Consider the following 17,906-nt stretch of genomic DNA (forward strand, 5'->3'; position numbering starts at 1 on the left):
CTTGTGCCAACTTCTACCTCCCAGTGCACACCTGAACTGAATAGATCTCTGAATAAAGTTTCTTCAACCAATGCACCTGCGTGCTTGCTGTGAGGGGCTTGGGTATCTAACTGCCAGGGACTGCCACCCTCGGACTGACCGACGTCCAAACCTAAGAGTAAGGTCCTACAAGCATTGTACTCAGGATCCCCTGCATCTGTCGCCTTTCCTCTGGTAGAGGACTTGTTGGATATGGCACAAGCTATTTGGCAGTCCCCTTCCTCAACACCAGCCACTTCTCATAAAATAGAGAAGTACTACTGGCTTAAACAGCAGGACTCTTTAACCATTCTTGACCATCCTCATTGGTGGCAGAAGAGTTTCAGGTGCATTATAGGCATGGCTCGCTGTCTGCCCCAGTGGATAGAGAAGGCAGAAAACTCAATGCTGTGGGAAGGAAGATCTATTCCTCTGCATCATTAAATTTCAGGATTGCACATTTCCAAACCATTATGGGGTCATAATAATCTCTTCCTTTGGCAGCGCTTGTCAACTTAACCTGCAAGATATGCTGGAAGAGCATTGGCCTTCGTTGAAAGTACTGCAAGCTAAAACCATCAAACTGCCCAAGGAGCAAATGACAGCCGGAAAAGACGCTGCTGACTGTTCTGCCCGCTCCATGGCATCCTCAGTCGTCTTGAGGCGTCACACTTGGCTCCGATCTACAGCTTTGCCTCTGGATAGAAGGGCAAAAATCAAGGATTTCCCTTTTGAGGGAGCCCTCCTTTTCTCTGAAAAAACGAACGATTCTCTTTCACAAATGAAAAAGAATCACCAGACAGCTAAATCCCTGGGAGTCATCGCACCTCAACCAAATTTTGGTTCCAGAATCCGTTTCCAGAGGGCACAGCCTTACCAACATGTTTATCAGTGTTCCTACCAACAGAGGCAAGGAAGGTATTCTTACCATCAGTTGTATGGTCAATGCTTCTCCTCCTCCCCTCAAAGACACTCCTCTAAAAGATCCTCCAGAGCAGGGGGGGGGGGAGTCTGCTGCAGTTACCCAAGGCGCTCGCTCAAGGGCAGAAATCCATGTTCTGGCTAGAACTGGAAAGGGCCACAGATTCTGTTCTCTTCCTGGACATATTGCTCCCATACTCTTTTGTTTGGGAGTCTATCACGAATGACTCTTGGGTTCTTTCAATAGCTGTTAATGGTTACAAGTTGTTGTTTACTGAACGCCCCCTGGTTTTCTTACCTCCTGCTTCATCTTCCTGTTGTTCTCATGTTCTTCGAGTTAATGTTTATGATTTGTTTTAAAAAGGTGCTATTTGCAACGTTGATTTACAAGTCTCTCCTTATGAGTTTAATTCAAGATATTTCCTGGTTGATAAAAAAGATGGAGGGTCTAGACCAGCACTAAACTTGAGAGGCCTGAATAAGTTTATAAAAACACAGAAGTTCCGAATGCTTACTCTGAACAAGGTCATTCAGCTCTTAGAAGTCGGTGTTTGGTTCGCCATCATTGATTTGAAAGATGCGCACGTCCACATTTCAATTCATGAAGACCACAGGAAGTACCTTCGCTTCATGTGCGATGGTGCCAAGACCCCAGCTGCCCAGCGGGTGCCAAGACCCCAGCTGCCCAGCGGGTGCCAAGACCCCAGCTGCCCAGCGGGTGCCAAGACCCCAGTTGCCCAGCGGGTGCCAAGACCCCAGCTGCCCAGCGGGTCTCTGCTTGTGTGCCAGAAGATCTGTGCCATTGTCTACTATTATTGCCCCCTCTTTTTGCTCTTGTAGGAAAAATCCAAGAAAAGGCTGACACAGCAAACGGCTGCCTCCTGGCTGCATGTTCTACAGAGCAGTTTTTATAGTGTTTTTATCCTATTTGGCTCGGGTTGCATATTCTGTTTGCACTGTTGTTTATACAGTTGTTTTTGTCTTATCGTTTGTTATGGCCTTTGGCCAGTTGCAATAAATTGGAGTACGAGTATGTGCGATGGTGAAGCTTTTGAATACACTGTGTTACCTTTTGGTTTGGCCTCTGCCCTTTGTGTGTTCACGAAGTGTACGTCTGTCATGGTGGCCTTCCTATGCTCTAAAGGCTGTGTGGTTTACCCATACCTAGATGATTGGCTCCTAGTGGGAGCCACGGCGGAAGCAGTTCATGATCACATATACCTGACCATTACCACAGTCTCCCACCTGGGTTTTGTTGGTTAATTGGGACAAATCTATCCTTGCGCCATCCAGAACCATTTGGTTTATTGGAGTCCAGCTTGATTCCCTACAAGGCTGGGGGTTTTTGCCCTCTGATAGGGTGCAAAGCTTGCGCTTGTTAGCACAGTTTTTTCTTTCTAATCAGTACCAAATGGCCCTCATGATCCAAACTCTTGAATCTTATGGCTTCGACTAGAGCTGTCGTGTTCTTTGCACGACTCCGCATGAGACCCTTGCAGAACTGGTTTGTGCACAAGTACAATCCACACGCGATGAGTCAACAGATACGGTTCTCTGTCCCTAGAGAGGTAATTGAATCCCTGCTCTGCTGGACAAATCACGATAACTTTATCTCGGGGCTACGAGTTTGGCTCTTTCTGTAGAGATGTTTCTCTCTCCACTGACACTTCCTCCCTGGGTTGGGGTGGTCATTGTGGTAGGCTTACTACAAGACACCTGGTCCTCAAGTGAATCTAAATTACACATCAATGTCCTAGAGCTTCGAGCGATCCATTTCTCCCTTGCTTCTTTTGCAGGTGTTTTACGCATCAAGTGAGTTCAGGTCCTCACAGACAACACAATGGCGTGTTACTATCTGAACAAGCAAGGGGGAGCAGCATTGCTAAAATTCTGTGCCGAAGCCACAGCCCTATGGGAGTGGGCCATAACCAACATCTGACCTCAAGCTATACACATAGCTGGAGCAGTGAACACCACAGCAGACACACCCAGCAGAGTGTTTCTGAACCAACACAAATGGTCTTTGCACGACAAGTACCTGGTACCTGTTTTCCAAAAGTGAGGTTTCCCTGCGATAGATCTCTTTGCCACAAGGTCCAACAGAAAGGCTCTCAAATTCTGTTCCAGGGCAGAGACAGACCCTGTGTCACTGGGGATGCGTTTCAAATCCTGTGGTCCCCTGGTCTCTTCTGTGCCCTTCCTCCTACTCCCCTGCTAAACAAGTTCTGTGCATAATTCGAACCTTCAAGGCTCACTGCATTCTTGTTACCCCTTTCTGGCCTCACCAGGAGTGGTTCCCTCTCCCTCCTCTCCATGATCGAGGGATGCTTCCTTCATTTTCCCTTAGTACCAGATCTACTGGTCAGCGACAGTGTATGGCACCACAATCTCACTGTCCTGAAGTTGACAGCATGGTTACTTTACCCCCTCCAGTCTAGAATTTTCTGATAAACTTACACAAGTTATTTTGAATGCAAGGAAGCTGTCCCCCAGGGTATCCTATTTACAAAAATGGAATCCCTCAGACGTAGGTCAGAGGGAGCAGAAGGGCCGACTCAGAATCTGTGGAACCACCCAGGAAACAAAGCCAAATCTGAATTGAAACACTCTAAGCATAAGAGGAGTTCTCATGGAATGCGGGTCATAGACCTTGAGTTTGGAGGAAGTGGAGACCCCATGTACCCATTCCCTTTGCTCAGATTCCCGCTCAGCTTGTTCCTCGGAGGAGGAAGGAGTATTGCCTCAGGAACTCTTGTACCCAACCCACTGAAGGCATGGACAAATTTTGCACCAGAGCTGCTGTATTCTCAGATGCCCAGCATGGTACCAGGGAGTGCCTCCATTTTCAGAAGTCGATTGGGGTGAACCTTACAGAGCAAGATCTGTGGGATCCACAGCCGATCTTGTACAACCAAAGGTGCACCATTGACAACACTCCATTCTGTAATCGTCCATGACCCTCATCTGCCTGAGTCAGGCCCAAAGCTCTACCTGGAGGGGAAAGATTGGACGCCACATTAAGGAAAGCCTTCCTGCCCACGGATATAGGGCAAGATCTCTATGGGCTCTAGTAACCAGGTTCCAGAGGGACTGTTTTCAACCAGCTGTACGTATTCAGAGACTCTTAGGGCTCTTGGCATACTCCGTGGGTGTCGCACCTTTCGCCTGCCTCCATATGATGAGACCCCTGCAAAACTAGTTCATTAGACATTTCAACCCACTTAGGGACCCACAACAGAGAAGGTTTTCCATCCCCAGATCAATCACCAGGTCCTTAACTTGGTGGTCAGCCAACAAGAACCTCCTTAGAGGAATGCATTTTGGACTTCACCTTCCAGACGTTTCCATCACTGACGCCGGGGGCACGCTGTGTGGGTCTCTCCCCACAGGGAGAACAGTCAGAATCTGAGAGCGATATGCAGATAACTGTACTGGAGCTCAGGGCAATTAGTCACTCCCTTGTTTCCTTTGCAGATCTCCTGTGAGACGAGAGGGTCCAGGTCCATACAGACAACTATTATTTGAACAAACAAGAGGGAATGGCTTCATTGACTCTCTGCTCAGAGGCATCACAGCTCTGGCACTGGGCCATAGAGCACATCTCCTCACCTCAAGCAATCCATATTGCAGGCATGGTGAACAGCAGAGCGGACACTCTAAGCAGGGTGTTCAAACCTCATCGCGAGTGGTCCATTAAGCCCACTTACCTCTGTCACATCTTCCAGAGATGGGGGACACCGGAAGCGGACTTGTTCGCAACATCTCAAAACGCCAAGGCCAGAATCTTCTGCTCCACAGGGGGACTGGACCCGAAATCCGGAGGGGACGCCTTCCAAATCTCCTGGGATGGGGGCCTTTTCTACGCTTTCCCCACCGTTCCCCTAACACCCAGGGGATTGGGCGGAATCAAACAATACAGAACACACTGCATCCTGGTCACTCCCTTTTGACCTCCCAGAGACTGGTTCCCAACTCTTTGGGAAATGGCCAAGGGCTCTTACATATATTTTCCAGATGCACCGGACCTCATCCACAGAGGCCGGATTCTACACCACAAACCTCAAACTGACGGCATGGTTCTTGCTCCCGTAGGCGCACCCTTTTCCAGGGAGGTTGCAGAGATCATGCTGAATGCTCGGAAAGCTTCCACGAGATCCTCATACAGCCATAAATGGTCACGTTTTTCATCCTGGGTGGTGCGCACCAGCTTCTCCCCCTCTTCCTGGCCATTATCTCTAATTTTAGACTGCCTGGTGTCACTTCTTAAGAAGGGGCTCTCAGCCTCGTCCATCAAGGTTCACCTTGCCGCCATATCAGCATTCCGTGAACCCGTGGATGGCAGGACAGTTTTTTCCCATCAGGCCTCCAAACAATTCCTGAAGGAAGGGCATCTTCCCTTGCCCCAGTGGAGCCTCTCATTAGAATTGGGACAGCTCATGCTACCCCCCTTTGACAGCTGTGACCTTAACCTGCTGTCTTGGAAGGTGGCCCTCCTTGTAGCAGGCACCTCTCTCAGGAGGGTGGGTGAGCTTTGCTGCCTTACGTATAGACCCACCCTTCCTCCAGTTTTTTGAGGAAAAGGTCATTTTACATCCCAGCCTAGACTTCCTTCCCAAGGTCATATCCAGGTTCCATTTACACCAAAAAGTTGTCTTGCCCGTCCTCTTCCCAGACCCTTCCTCGGAAGCGGAATGTTCACGACACAAAGTGGACGTTAAGAGGGCTTTATTATGTTAACAGAACAAAACCATTCAGAAAGTCTGAGGCCCTATTTGTATGTTACTCTGGCCTGTGTAAGTGTCTTCACTTTCCAGGTGGATCGTAGCAGCCATCAGGCAATGCTGTTCCCCGGTCGAAGTTCCCACCTGGGGTGACCCAGAGCTCCCTCCACTACGGCACAGTCTTCCTCGGCTGCCTTCCTGCAAGGAACTCCGCTCCAGGACATCTGCTAAGCAGCCACCTGGTCCTCCACCGATACGTTTATACGCCATTACGCAGTTGATGTGAACACCAGAAGAGAGACAGCAGTGGGGACAGCTGTCCTTCATTCACTTCTCTCATCATCATCTCACACCCTCCTCTATTGGTGAGTAGCTTGCTATTCTCCCGGTGTGGGACTGCGCTGAAGACCGATGATGAAAACAGTGTTGCGCTTACCTGTAACTGTTGTTCATCTGGGTCTTCGCGCAGGCACACATGCCCTCCCCTCTGTCCTGCTGTGAGAATCTCCTTACCCTGCGGCGGCATAGGAGGAAGGGGGATCGCTCCGCCCAGCAACATGGCATTTGGCGGGAAACCTTGTGCATGCGTGTAGCTGCAGGGGAAATTCCCCTACTACCTGAGAGCTTTCAGATCTTTCCCGGTGGCTGGCCTGTGCAGTCCCAGTGTGTGCCTGCACGAAGACCTAGAAAAACAACTGTGATAGGTAAGTAGAACACTGTTTTTTCAGTGATAGATTAATCTCCTATGTGAGACTGCACAGAAGACCAAAATGAAAACAGAGTTGCACTTAACCTGTAACTGCAACTGTTGTTCATTGAAGTCCTCTGTGCAAGCGCACACCCCCTCCCTCCCACCCCGCTGTGTGCTCTGTACTACTTACCTGGAGAGTGTGGCAGTTAAGGAGAACCTGAGGGTCAGGGGCGATGCCCCTCCTAGCGAGCAGGCTCTTCCGGGAAGACACAAGCCGCACCAGTGCTCTGGGAGGGAGCAGGCACCCCCCCCCCCGAGGAAATGGTAGCGACAGAACCAGCCGATCTGCAGGCCTGCCCAGTGCCCTGTGTGCCGGCACAGAAGGCCTCGTTGAACAGCTACAGGGAAGGGCAGCCCTGTCCTCCGTGGCTAAAAGGCCAAGTGCCTTTTGGCCATGGAATAGTATGCTCAGCTGCCTCAGCTTTGCTTGCTCATGGTCAGGATGATGCCTCGTTGACTCCACTAGCTTGAGATGCACACCATCTACCTTTCTGAAGTCTCTTCATGATGAATTCTAGATCTAATCAAGGTTCACTCATTGGCTAATGGCGATTTCTAAACCTGCTGTGGTAATTGACAATTATTTGTCCGGGCCAGCATCTGGGAGACACAAGTTCAAATCCCTACTCTGCCATAGAAGCTTCCTAAGCTACCTTGCAGGGTTATTGTGAGGATAAAATAGAGAAGGAAAGATGTAAGCTGCTTACAAAAGAAATAACATATATAGACCCAGCAACACATATTTCTTTTATGTTTTTAAAGCTATTGCTCTGCTCTGATTCTTTTGCTGTGCAGATAACAAGTGTTCATAGCAGCCGGGCTCTTGATGTGCAGTTTATGGATACAGGGACGGTAGCATCTGTAAAAGTAGGGGAGCTGCGAGAGATTCCTGCCGTGTTTCTGCGTGAAATCATTGCAATCCCACCTCAGGTACGCTGCAAATATTTCTGGACTGCTTTTACTTCTCGGTTCTTGAAGTACACTCGGTCGATCTGTGCCCAAATATACCTGTTGTAACTGCTGGATTACTTGCAGGCCACAAAATGCTGCTTAGCTGACCTTCCTCTTCATATTGGCATGTGGACCCCGGATGCTGTACTTTGGCTGAGGGATACAGTATTAAACTGTCCTGACTGCAGCATTAAGGTAAGAAAAAACTACGTTGCTTAATACTGAAGGCTCCAAGGTGTTCTTGAATGCCACCTATACATGGGCGCTACACCGTCTTTAGGTGTCTCATCCCACCATTTGTGTGCTTTCGCTGAAAAAGCCAAATGTTACACAGCCCTAAATAAAACACGTATTGAAGGGCGTTGGCTTTCCGCCCCTACTATCTAATCTGCTCTGGAGTCATCTAAATTTTTACCTGTTTTATCTAAAGTACTTGATTAGTGGAGAAAATTACGACACACTGCAAGGTGTAGCAATTGTATGTCCGTGGACTGATTTTGATGCAGGTTCTTAAGCGGGTCGTTGACTGTAGATGTGTTCTGTATTACTGAAGTCCATCTTGTTCTCCACTGAAAGAGCATTGCGTGTTAGGCGACAGAATCGGATTCGGAGCTAGGTTGGATATGGCATCACCCTTGAGTGTATTCAGAATTGCTGCACGGTTCTCTGAATTTTGCCCGCCTTTGATTAGGCGAGGTCTGATTTTTACAAAACCAGCTCCTGGTTCTGTATATTTTATGTACTTCAAGAAATCACGCTTGCGTCCTCGTAATACTGTTTTGAAGTGGAACTCAAATGAAGCCATCTTGTGCTGAATCAGACCATTGATTTGCACTGCCTACTCCAACTGGCAGGGGCGCTCCAGGAGCTCAGGCTGAGGGTCTTCCACGCCACCCGCTCCCTGGTCTTTTAACTGGAAGTGACAGGAATTGAACCCGGGACCTTCTGCATGCAAAGCAGAGGCTCTTCCACTGAGCCTTCCCTAATGGTAGCAAAGCCTGGCGTCATCATGAAGCAGAGAGCAGTGTTGGGCTTTCATATTTGAAGTCCCTGATTATGTCGGGTCTTGCCAGATATATCCCCCAAGCGCTCCACTGCAGACACTTAAGAGTTAAAGCTTTTTTATTAAAGAGATGCATCAGTGTCAAGGTACTCAGACAGGGTCGTTGGGAGAAGTGACGCCAGGTGGGTGAGCAGTGTTCATTATAGGGGGACGTTCCCACCCCTGGGAATTGGAGACCTGTTACAGTTTCGGCATAAAGAGTCCAGGCCTGGGAGAGAAGGGAACAGGGAGGAATGAGCTCGTCTCAGGTCTCAGGGAGGGCTGGCTCCGGCCGGCACTCCAAGGCCACATTCTCAAGCCGGCCCGGAAAGTGAAAGCAAAACACCTGCAAGATAAGCAGCTAACAGCCAAGAAGCAACTGAGTTCCCTTTGCACATTCTCAGAGGATCAGAGCATAATGCACAGAAACAATCATGGCAGATACGCTGGGGTATATATCTGACAGATTATTTGCCAGGCGGCCTATTATGTTTCAAGATATCAAGTCTCTCAAGTAGTTAACTCCATTCCCAAATCTCGTCTCTCCCTGCTGATGTTCATAACAAAATCCTCTCAAATTGTGCTGTATGCCACAACTGGGTCCCAGTTGGAGTATGCTTAGATATCAGTTGGAGGTGGGGGGGACACTTCTCCGGGGAGGGGGGTTAGTGTAGTGGCTGAGACTGGCCACAGCACCCCATGATCGTTTTCTCTGATGTGGTCTTTAGCAAGCCCGTATTTTGTGTGAAAATGATTCAGAATATTCACCTAGAAAAAAATACAAACTCAGCAATAGTTATTGTAATGTGTGTTCTCTCTCTTTTTTGTTTCAAGGTTGTTAAACTGGATGAATCCCATAGAATTGCACACATCTATTTATTCACACCAAAGAACTTCTCGGACCCAGACCGAAGCATAAACAGGCAGATCACTCATGCGGACTTGTGGAAGCACCAGAAAGACGTCTTTCTGAGTGTCTCTTCTAGTATTTCCCCCCTTGGGAGGGGGGAAGTGAACTTGCCACAACGGCGAAGCGTTGGTGTCACGAAGGGTCCTGTCGGTTCAGGTCCCCGAGCTGTGGCGCCTGGCAGTGAGGACGTGGCATGGCCTATGCCACCACCATTGCCACTGCCAAAATCTGGGGAACAAATAGATGTCTTTATTTCACTGGCCTGCCACCCGGGCTACTTTGTCCTCCAGCCTTGGCAGGACCTGCACAATTTAGAAGTGCTGATGGAAGAGATGCTCCTCTACTATAGCAGAGCAGATGAAAGGCCCATAGCTGTGGAAAAGAACAAACTCTATGCGGCTAAAGTGGAAAACAGGTTAGTAGCTGCTGCAAATGCCACACAGCTTGCACTGGTGAGCGCTGTTTTTATCAGTGATGCTTCTGCACGCCAGGGCTCTAATAGATCACGCCTGGAGATGGCCTGGGGAAATGGGGAGGGGCTGTTCTTTCCCAAGGACTTTTTTCAGTTTTATTGGGAAATTTGAGGCAGTGCTGGGGGGGGGACGTATGAAGTATTTTCTCTCTTAGAACAGATAAAATTCTTCTTAAGGCAAGGTTTTTCATACTCAAAAGGCGTAGTATATAAAGAACACTAAGAACTTTTTTAAAAAATTGAATGAAAAAATTGGGAGTTTTGCTCATAGTCCTACCTGTGAGAAACTCTGAGTTTCTGTCCAAATAATATTTTATTTTGCTTTCTATGGAATTTGTTTTCTTTAGCTTCAAGATTTGTTTTTTCCCACCCGCAGATGGCAAAAAATTAAAGATACATGTGCTGTGATTGCATAAGGTGTAGAAGTTGGTAACTGTCTTGAGTATTGCATACTTGCAATTTAGAAAATAAAGACAGCCATACTTGTAAATCTGCTAAATAATACAGTTTTCTGTACCAAGTTATAAATGATGCACTGTATGTTAAATCAGTTAAAAGTTTGATAGGAAACTATATATTGCATATGTTGCCATTTTTCCCCAGATGGGAACTAATATGAAGGAAATCATTTTTTCCCCAGTGACTTCAACATTTCCACAAACTTTACATCTCTGATCTGACCAAAGGTCCATCTAGTCCAGCGCTGGGCTTCCAACGCAGTAGTTGAGACCCCATTGAGGGAGTGGTTAGTGTTGGACCAGGACCTTGGTTTTGATCCCCATACTGATGCCAAGGGTGCTCGACTGCCTTGGGCTGGTCACTCTCAGCCTGACTTACCTCACGAGGTTGTTAAGATACTAAAATAGAAAGCAGAAAGTGAGACATGGCACCTAGAGCTCCTTGCAGGAAGGGCAAGAGAAAAATAGTATTAAATAAATAGAAAAGATGTACCTGGGAAGGTTATTGTGCCAGTGTGGTCAAGCGTGCAACTCGCAAGCACGGCACCCCTCAAATGAGCAGGAAGGGCAAGAGCAGAGTCGGTGACCTGCAGGAAAGCAGGGGGGGGTCTGGTCTTCCCGGTGTTGTGTTGGGATGTGATTTCAAAAACAGGTGGTGAGAGGCAACGGCAGCTAAGGGTGCTGAGCCAAAAAAAAAAAGTGGAAGTGGAACAGAACCTAGGATGCCACTCACAGCAGAGGGGGGGGGGGTTCAGTTGGTGCGTCCGTTTGAACATTCCCTTCCTTTGACAGGTAGCTCTAAACCTTCTTAATTAAGGAAGGGGCAGAAGAGATTTGTTCTCCTGAGGCTATGGGGGTCCCAGTTTAGTAACTTGGAGCAGGAGAGCTCTTTTATTGGCACTGACAAAAGAACACTCGACTGAGATACAAGCAGGGTTTGTCCCCATCGGAGATGGTCAGTGACTTGGTAAGAGGGTGCCACGTGGTACTTCAGTCTGCTGAATGAGAAACGGACCTGCCCTTCTGTGCACACAGCAGATTCTCGCTTGCGCTCTGGCACAAGTGCTTCATAGCACCCCTTCAGTCCATAGTTTCAATATTTTAATTAGCAGCAATTTGAGCCATGATCCTAGACATTTTAACCTGAGCATGTGGGGTTATTTCATTGTTTTATCATAGGTGGTATAGAGTGTTAATAAAAGGAGTTTTGGCCAACGGGCTGGTGTCCGTATACGAGCTGGACTATGGAAAACATGAGCTGCTGAGCATCCAAAAAGTGCAACCTCTGCCAGATGCATTCCGAAAACTGCCGTTTCAGGCCGTAACAGCACTGCTTGCTGGTAGGTGACCGACGTTGTAAGTACTAAAGGGACAAACATGGAAATGATAGATTTGTTAAAAAATGAGAACAGCGGTGCTTTTTGTGTAATTCATTGACCCTCAGTCTCAAAATGTTTAAATCTCTGGATGTGGTAGGTGTGATGTGAAGGATCTCCACCTGAGACCCCGGAGAGCCACCACCAGTCAGAGTAGACAAGACTGACCTTGACAGACTAATGGTCCGATTCAGTTAGATGTTTTCAAATGTCTTAAGAAAAACCATGTAGGGTCTTAGGGGTCAACAAGAAGAATGACACGAAGTATTTAAAAAACCCCGTAACATTGAAGTATTACTAACCATATTGCAACAGAACAACAAATGAGAGCCAGAACCTACAGAACTTGGCTTAGAAAGCGAATAATCAGTTGTTACATAGGAACAATAGGTTGTTGAAACTGTTGTCTGAAGGGGAGAGTGGGGGAGGGGTCAAATAGATTGCTCGGGGGAAAATATTCCAGAGGTTGAATGCTGCCTTGCAGGTACTAAAAGTGTCCCCGGCTAATAGAAGTTCCTGTCATGTACTAGTGTCAATGGCATGTTTAGAGTGGTGCAGTCATTCATTTAAAATCCTAATTTAAATTCCTGGTTGTTTGTTGGACTAGTTGAAGAGCAAAGACTCAGGGGCTGGGTACAGCAGTCAGGTACAGTTGCGTGTAGAAGGGCACAGATTTTCCCCGTGGTGCATCTGAATGAAGGTCATGGTCACCACTGACCACCACTGCTGTGTCTCAGCCTCGTGGACTCTTAAATTATCACTGGTGAAAGTTGGTCCAGATGCAAGTTCCAACTTCTTGGAATTCTTTAAAGTCTTCTGTACCATTTTTTTCCTCCTAGGAGTTGATCAGCAGCAGTGGTCAGAGGAAGCATCCGTAGTATTCCGAAATCACACGGAGAAGAAAGCTTTGGTAGCACAGGTGCAAACAGTTGTTGATGGGGCTAATCCATGGGACCGAAAAGTTGTAGCCTACTTAGTTGACACTTCCCTACCAGACTCGGATATATGGATTCATGACCTCATGACCCAGTACCATATGGAGATTTCAAAAGCTAATTAATCTGTTTTTGAAACTTGAGTACCTTTGAGCAATAAGAATGGGACAGGCTTTTAAAATATGTGAATGTTAACATAGCTGTGACTAAAAATGCTGGATTACTTCTGGTTTTTGCACTCTTTGATGCTAAAATTAACAAAATACAGAATGTTTATCTATATTAAATAAAGTATGATATTCTATCAGATCACTTCCTGCTTCATATTAAATTGTGTAAAAGTAAATTGACCTGTTAACCTACTTCCAAGTAGTGGCAGACAGTGAGATGAAACTCTCAAGGCCACTTCTGTCTGCACCCCAATTGTACTGTAATGACATCTTCCCTTAAGGGAGCCTCAGAAGAGTTGCGGCCACTCCAGATATTGTTGACCTGGATGGCCCAAGGATTGAACTCGGCACAGAGCAGCTTCATGATGCTCGGATGTATGAAAACTGGGCCACCTCCTAGAACCGACTACGCTGGAATCTGTCTGGAAGGAAACGGCCCCCTGAAAATACATTCTTGCCTCCTCTTGGTAGATTGCTGCCACCAGGAATTAAATTCCAGAATAACTTAAATTTCTCCTTTTAGTAACATGCCCAAGGGTCAGGCTTCTGTCAGGAATGACAGATACTCTGGGATATAAATAAAGCAAAGGAAGCTTTTATTTTTATAAGAAGCATATCGGTTTCATGTTATTTCTAAAACTTGATTGTTTCAAAAGAGTAGTTCTCAATTCTTAAAGTTACTTTACTTAAACCCAGTCACACAGATCTTCTCTCAGGCGCACACACAGTTTGCCTGCTTTCTCCTGACTCAGTGTTTCTCTCAGAACTGCTTAAAAATACTCAGGCTGCACACAGCTTGCCTGCTAATACCAGACTCAATATTTCTCTCGGAACTGCTTAAACATGCTAAGGCTGCACTCCGCCTGCCTCTCTTGCCCCTGACTGAATCTTTTCTCTCCATTCTCAGTCCAAAACTGCCTTCACTCCACCCACTCTCTCCACCATCAGCCAATCATATCACTCACTCCTCCCTCTCTTTCACCCCCCCCACTCTTCCTCTATACCACACCAAGCATTTAAAGACACACGCACACACACTTAAAATCATTACAACCAACTTTTTTGTATTGGTAAGTCAGTCATACAATGATGCTTGCTTTTCTTTTGCTAAGAAAATCTGGTTTGCACATATTACAGGGATCAGATTTGGAGTAATCTAGTTGCACTTCATTGCACAATTAATGCAGAATAGTATCTTTCTCTCCCTGATGCTTTCATTATGAAACCTATTTAGATGTTAACTGCCTCTTGTCTACTTGGCACTCACCATCAAGGCATCATTTGGCAGGGCTAGAGGCCTTGTGTGGTGGCATATCATGCTAGGTGCCTGCACATTGTTAAGAAATATAACAATATTCGATTTTTATATACTGTCCTACAGGACAACTTAATATCCACTGGGAGCGGTTTACAAAGTGTGTTGTTATCCTCCTCACAACAATCACCCTGTGAGGCCGAGAGCTGTGACCCAACTGGATTCAAGTGGAGGACTGGGGAATCAAACCCAGCTCTCCAGATTGGAGTCCTGCCTCTCTACACCACTACACCAAGCTGCCTTTCATCTAGAATATCGTCTGTCTTCAACCTCTTGATCTTCCAATAATGTCATGTTTTACATTATGTGCCACAAAGCATACTCCTTATGCAGTCTTGGCTCAGTATACCTATGGTGTGACATGTTAATGACAGACATTCTGGAGTTTTCATGGATATTGATTGGCCCTAACCAACTTCTGGGGGCAAAGCCTACATTACAGTAGGATCCAGTGATATGTGTACGCTCCCACCCCAATCAAAGCTATGCCCTGAATAAAAGCTGGGTTTTAGAGTGCCACAAAACTGCAGTTGCTTGACAAGCTATATTCATATATGGTTGCAAAATCAAAAAGAGTCCAGTAGCACCTTTAAGACTAACCAACTTCATTGTATCATAAGCTTTCGAGAATCACAGTTCTCTTCGTCAGCATCTGACGAAGAGAATGGCTACTTTGCTGAAGCCCCTCGCTTCCCCAGACTCTACCTCCAAGTTTTCCAGGAATTTCCCAACCAGGAGTTTGTAACGATGTGCTGACAGCATTTACAATTTAAAGGCCTTAGTTGACAGCTGTCTCCGAAGGGCATAAAAATAGCTTTTTGCCAACTTAATGAACCACGCTTTGCCCAAGGGCAGGCCCTCTCTTCTGCTTGTAGTGCCAGCAAAAATTGTTCAGTCCCAGCCCCCAACAGCATTGTTGCTATCTTACTTTTGGAAGGGGGTAGCCTTAAACACTTTAAAAAAAATTAGCAGCAGAGCTTGTCTCCCGTGCCCCCTACTGCCATTTAGCTATCTAATAATTGGTTTGTTCATATATTTTAGCACTTTGTGTGCTGCTTTACTGAACAAGAAGCCTGGGCCCTGTCTCGTCTATTTAAAATCTAAAATTTGAGAAGGGAGGCAAGAAGAGAGGGTGGAGGGAATAAACTGGATATACTTAGTGTCAGAATTTTAGCCAATGCAAATTTAAGAACTCTTAAATGTGTTTCATCTTCCCACATGATGTGGCTGCCGTCCCACGGGTGCTAATTTATAGGAAGGGCGGGACTACGAGACAGATCTCCAGAATGAGGTATTGGGCCCTGTTTCGTTTGCTGAGAACATGTAAGATTCTAGTCCCTCTGTCCAGTCCGGGCGCTGGCATACAGGGCATCTCCGGTGTCGAGCAAAATGGTAAAAAAACGTAGTAATTTGCAGAATAAATTGACAACCAATAAGTACATCTGCCTAATTTCGACATACTGCGGCATTTCAGTTTTATGGGACCAATGCACGTTCGCGGGCGCTTCATTCATCCCGAATAAAATAGAGGGGGACGCTGCGGCCAAGTCCTCCTCCACCTCCGTTAGCCGGCCTGTGGAACCGCGCAGGGCGTTGCGCCCTGGTCGCCGCCTTGCGCACACTTAAGGGGAGGGGAGGTCGGTGCGATCTCTTGCCAAAGAGACACAAATACGGTCGAGGCTCAAACGCGGCTGTCCAATTCGGAAGCCCCCGATCCCGCCCGCCCCTTTACTCCCAAGCAACAGCGCCCAGGTTGAGCGCCTCCCGGGCGAGCGCCCCGCGGGCTGTTCCGAGCGACGCGCCCCTCTGCGTTGAGCGCGGGCGGCCGGGGGGCTGCTGGGGCCTGCTGCGGCCAGCGGGGTGGGCGGCCTTTGCCGCCGGCCCGTCCTCTTGGCCGGATGCCCGCCCTGACCGCGGGGGGAGCCCCTGCCTTGTGCTGCGCGACTTGGGCGCTCCTCGGCAGGCGCGCGGCTGGGCGGCGGAGCGGCACCCGGCGCGCCTCTCCTTGCCAGACTCCTCAGCGGGGCCGGAGCCGGAGCCGGAGCCGGCGGCGCAGGTAGGCACTCGCGAGGGCCGCGGGCGACTTCGGGCCCCGCGGGAGCCCCGTCCCCAAGCCTCGCGGCCAGCCCGGCAGCCGCAGCCCGCCCGCGCCATATCTGGGCAAAGCGCTGGTCGGGCGCCGGAGGGGGCTCAGCGCGGCGGCGGCGCGCCTATAAATAGCTGCTGCGTCCCGCGCGGCCTGGCTGGGGCTGGGGCTGGCGGCCTGGAGCCGCGGGGGCCGGGGGCGCTTGGCGTGTTTCTCCCCAGCAGGGGAAGCGGGTGCCCGCGCTTGCCACCGTTTGGCCTGGCCCCGGTGCTTGCGCCCTTTCGCGACAGTCTGCCCGCCCCTCGGACCGGCTTGGCCTGAAGCGAAGCCGCGCTTCCTTCGGTTCTGGGCCACCTCTAAGAGGCAGAGGAGCGGGGCCGGGATGAACGTTGGCAACCCGCGTCGCTCTCTTGCCCTTACTCGATGCCGCGCCTGTGCCTGGAGGAGCAGGAGGGGCGCGCCTCGAAACCACCCGCGTCCATTCCTACGCTCGCGAATAAGATGGCTGGCAAGGCGTAGAGATGCCTGTTTCGGGAAAGCCGCGCTGTGCCGGGAGCTGCCCGGAGCCCTCAAGGCGCCTCCGCCGCCGGCGCACGTCTCGCCTCGAGGGCTGCGCCTCTGCCCTGCTCCTGGCTGACAGGCCGCGCAAAAGGCGGTTCGGGTTCGGCAGCATCTTGAGTGCTGCTGCGCGGGGGACCTGGGCTCTCACGCGGCTTTATTGATTTATTATATATCTGTACCCCCACTTTCCTCACAAGCAACTTACGTTGTTTTATCCTTACAACATTCCTGTGAGGTAGGTTAGACTGAGAGTTGGTCACTGGCCTGAGGTCGCCTGATGAGCTTCAGTGACAGAGTGGGGATTCGAACCTGTGTTTCTCAGATCCAGTCCATCACTCTAACCACGACACAGCCTGGTTTCATTGGGACCCCTCAAACCAGCTGTCAGGTCTTGCCAGATAAATCCCCCAAGCACTTGACTGCAGACACTCAGCTGTAAGAGTTAAAGCTCCTTTATTAAAGAGATGTATCAGTGTCAAGGTACTCAGACAGGGTCATTGGGCGAAGTGACGCCAGGTGGGTTAGCAGTGTTAATTATAGGGGGACGTTCCCACCCCTGGGAATTGGAGACCTGTTACAGTTTTGGCACGAAGAGTCCAGGCCTGGGAGAGAAGGGAACGGAGGAATGAGCTCATCTCAGGTCTCAGGGAGGGCTGGCTCCAGCCGGCACTCCAAGGCCACGTTCTCAAGCCAGCCGGGAAAGTGAAAGCAAAACACCTGCAAGATAAGCAGCTAAGAGCCAAGTAGCAACTGAGTTCCCTTTGCACATTCTCAGAGGATCAGAGCATAATGCACAGAAACAATCATGGCAGATACGCTGGGGTGTATCTGACACCAGCCCTGGTTAATGCAAGGAGGGCGGGGAGTGATCCCTGGATTTCCTTGCAGGTAATTCTTGGCTCAGAGAGCGGAATCCAAGGCTCGACTCGCTGTCAAGCCCGAGAGGCCACTTATCCGCCTTGCTTTTTTATGTATTATGAAACATCACACAATTCCTCACAAGAAAGTGAGTCATCAGATGTGGCTTGTGGGTGGACTGCTGTGCTGTAAGAGGGGCTGCTATGGAGAGGGAGGGAGGGAGAGAAAGAGGCTGATAAAATAGCAGTGTCAGCTTTTAAAAACCAAAATTAAACCTGCAGCTACGGTTGCCAACTCACTGAGGGTGCAGGGAGACAGGACTGCCTTCCTTCTTTGCCTTTAGCACTAACTTTATTAGCAG

At 48.7% G+C, this 17,906-nt stretch overlaps 2 protein-coding genes across 5 annotated transcripts in view; both read left to right on the top strand.

The window, feature by feature from the left end:
- The window catches only part of TDRD7 (tudor domain containing 7), a 48,464-nt gene extending 35,597 nt beyond the window's left edge, over positions 1–12,867 (top strand). For all 3 annotated transcript variants that reach the window (XM_054986672.1, XM_054986674.1, XM_054986673.1), the window contains exons 13-17: positions 7,207–7,341; positions 7,447–7,557; positions 9,239–9,729; positions 11,424–11,584; positions 12,460–12,867. In XM_054986672.1, the coding sequence (XP_054842647.1) occupies positions 7,207–7,341; positions 7,447–7,557; positions 9,239–9,729; positions 11,424–11,584; positions 12,460–12,680 (1,119 nt within the window). In that variant the 3' untranslated portion in view covers positions 12,681–12,867. The remainder of the gene's footprint in view (positions 1–7,206; positions 7,342–7,446; positions 7,558–9,238; positions 9,730–11,423; positions 11,585–12,459) is intronic.
- Positions 12,868–15,948: 3,081 nt separating this feature from the next.
- Positions 15,949–17,906, top strand: part of TMOD1 (tropomodulin 1) — a 53,379-nt gene continuing 51,421 nt past the window's right edge. For both annotated transcript variants that reach the window (XM_054986580.1, XM_054986583.1), the window contains exon 1: positions 15,949–16,096. The gene's annotated coding sequence lies outside the window, so the exon portion shown is untranslated. The remainder of the gene's footprint in view (positions 16,097–17,906) is intronic.

Source organism: Eublepharis macularius, chromosome 8 (assembly GCF_028583425.1).
Source record: "Eublepharis macularius isolate TG4126 chromosome 8, MPM_Emac_v1.0, whole genome shotgun sequence".
NCBI classification, from domain to species: Eukaryota; Metazoa; Chordata; class Lepidosauria; order Squamata; family Eublepharidae; genus Eublepharis; species Eublepharis macularius.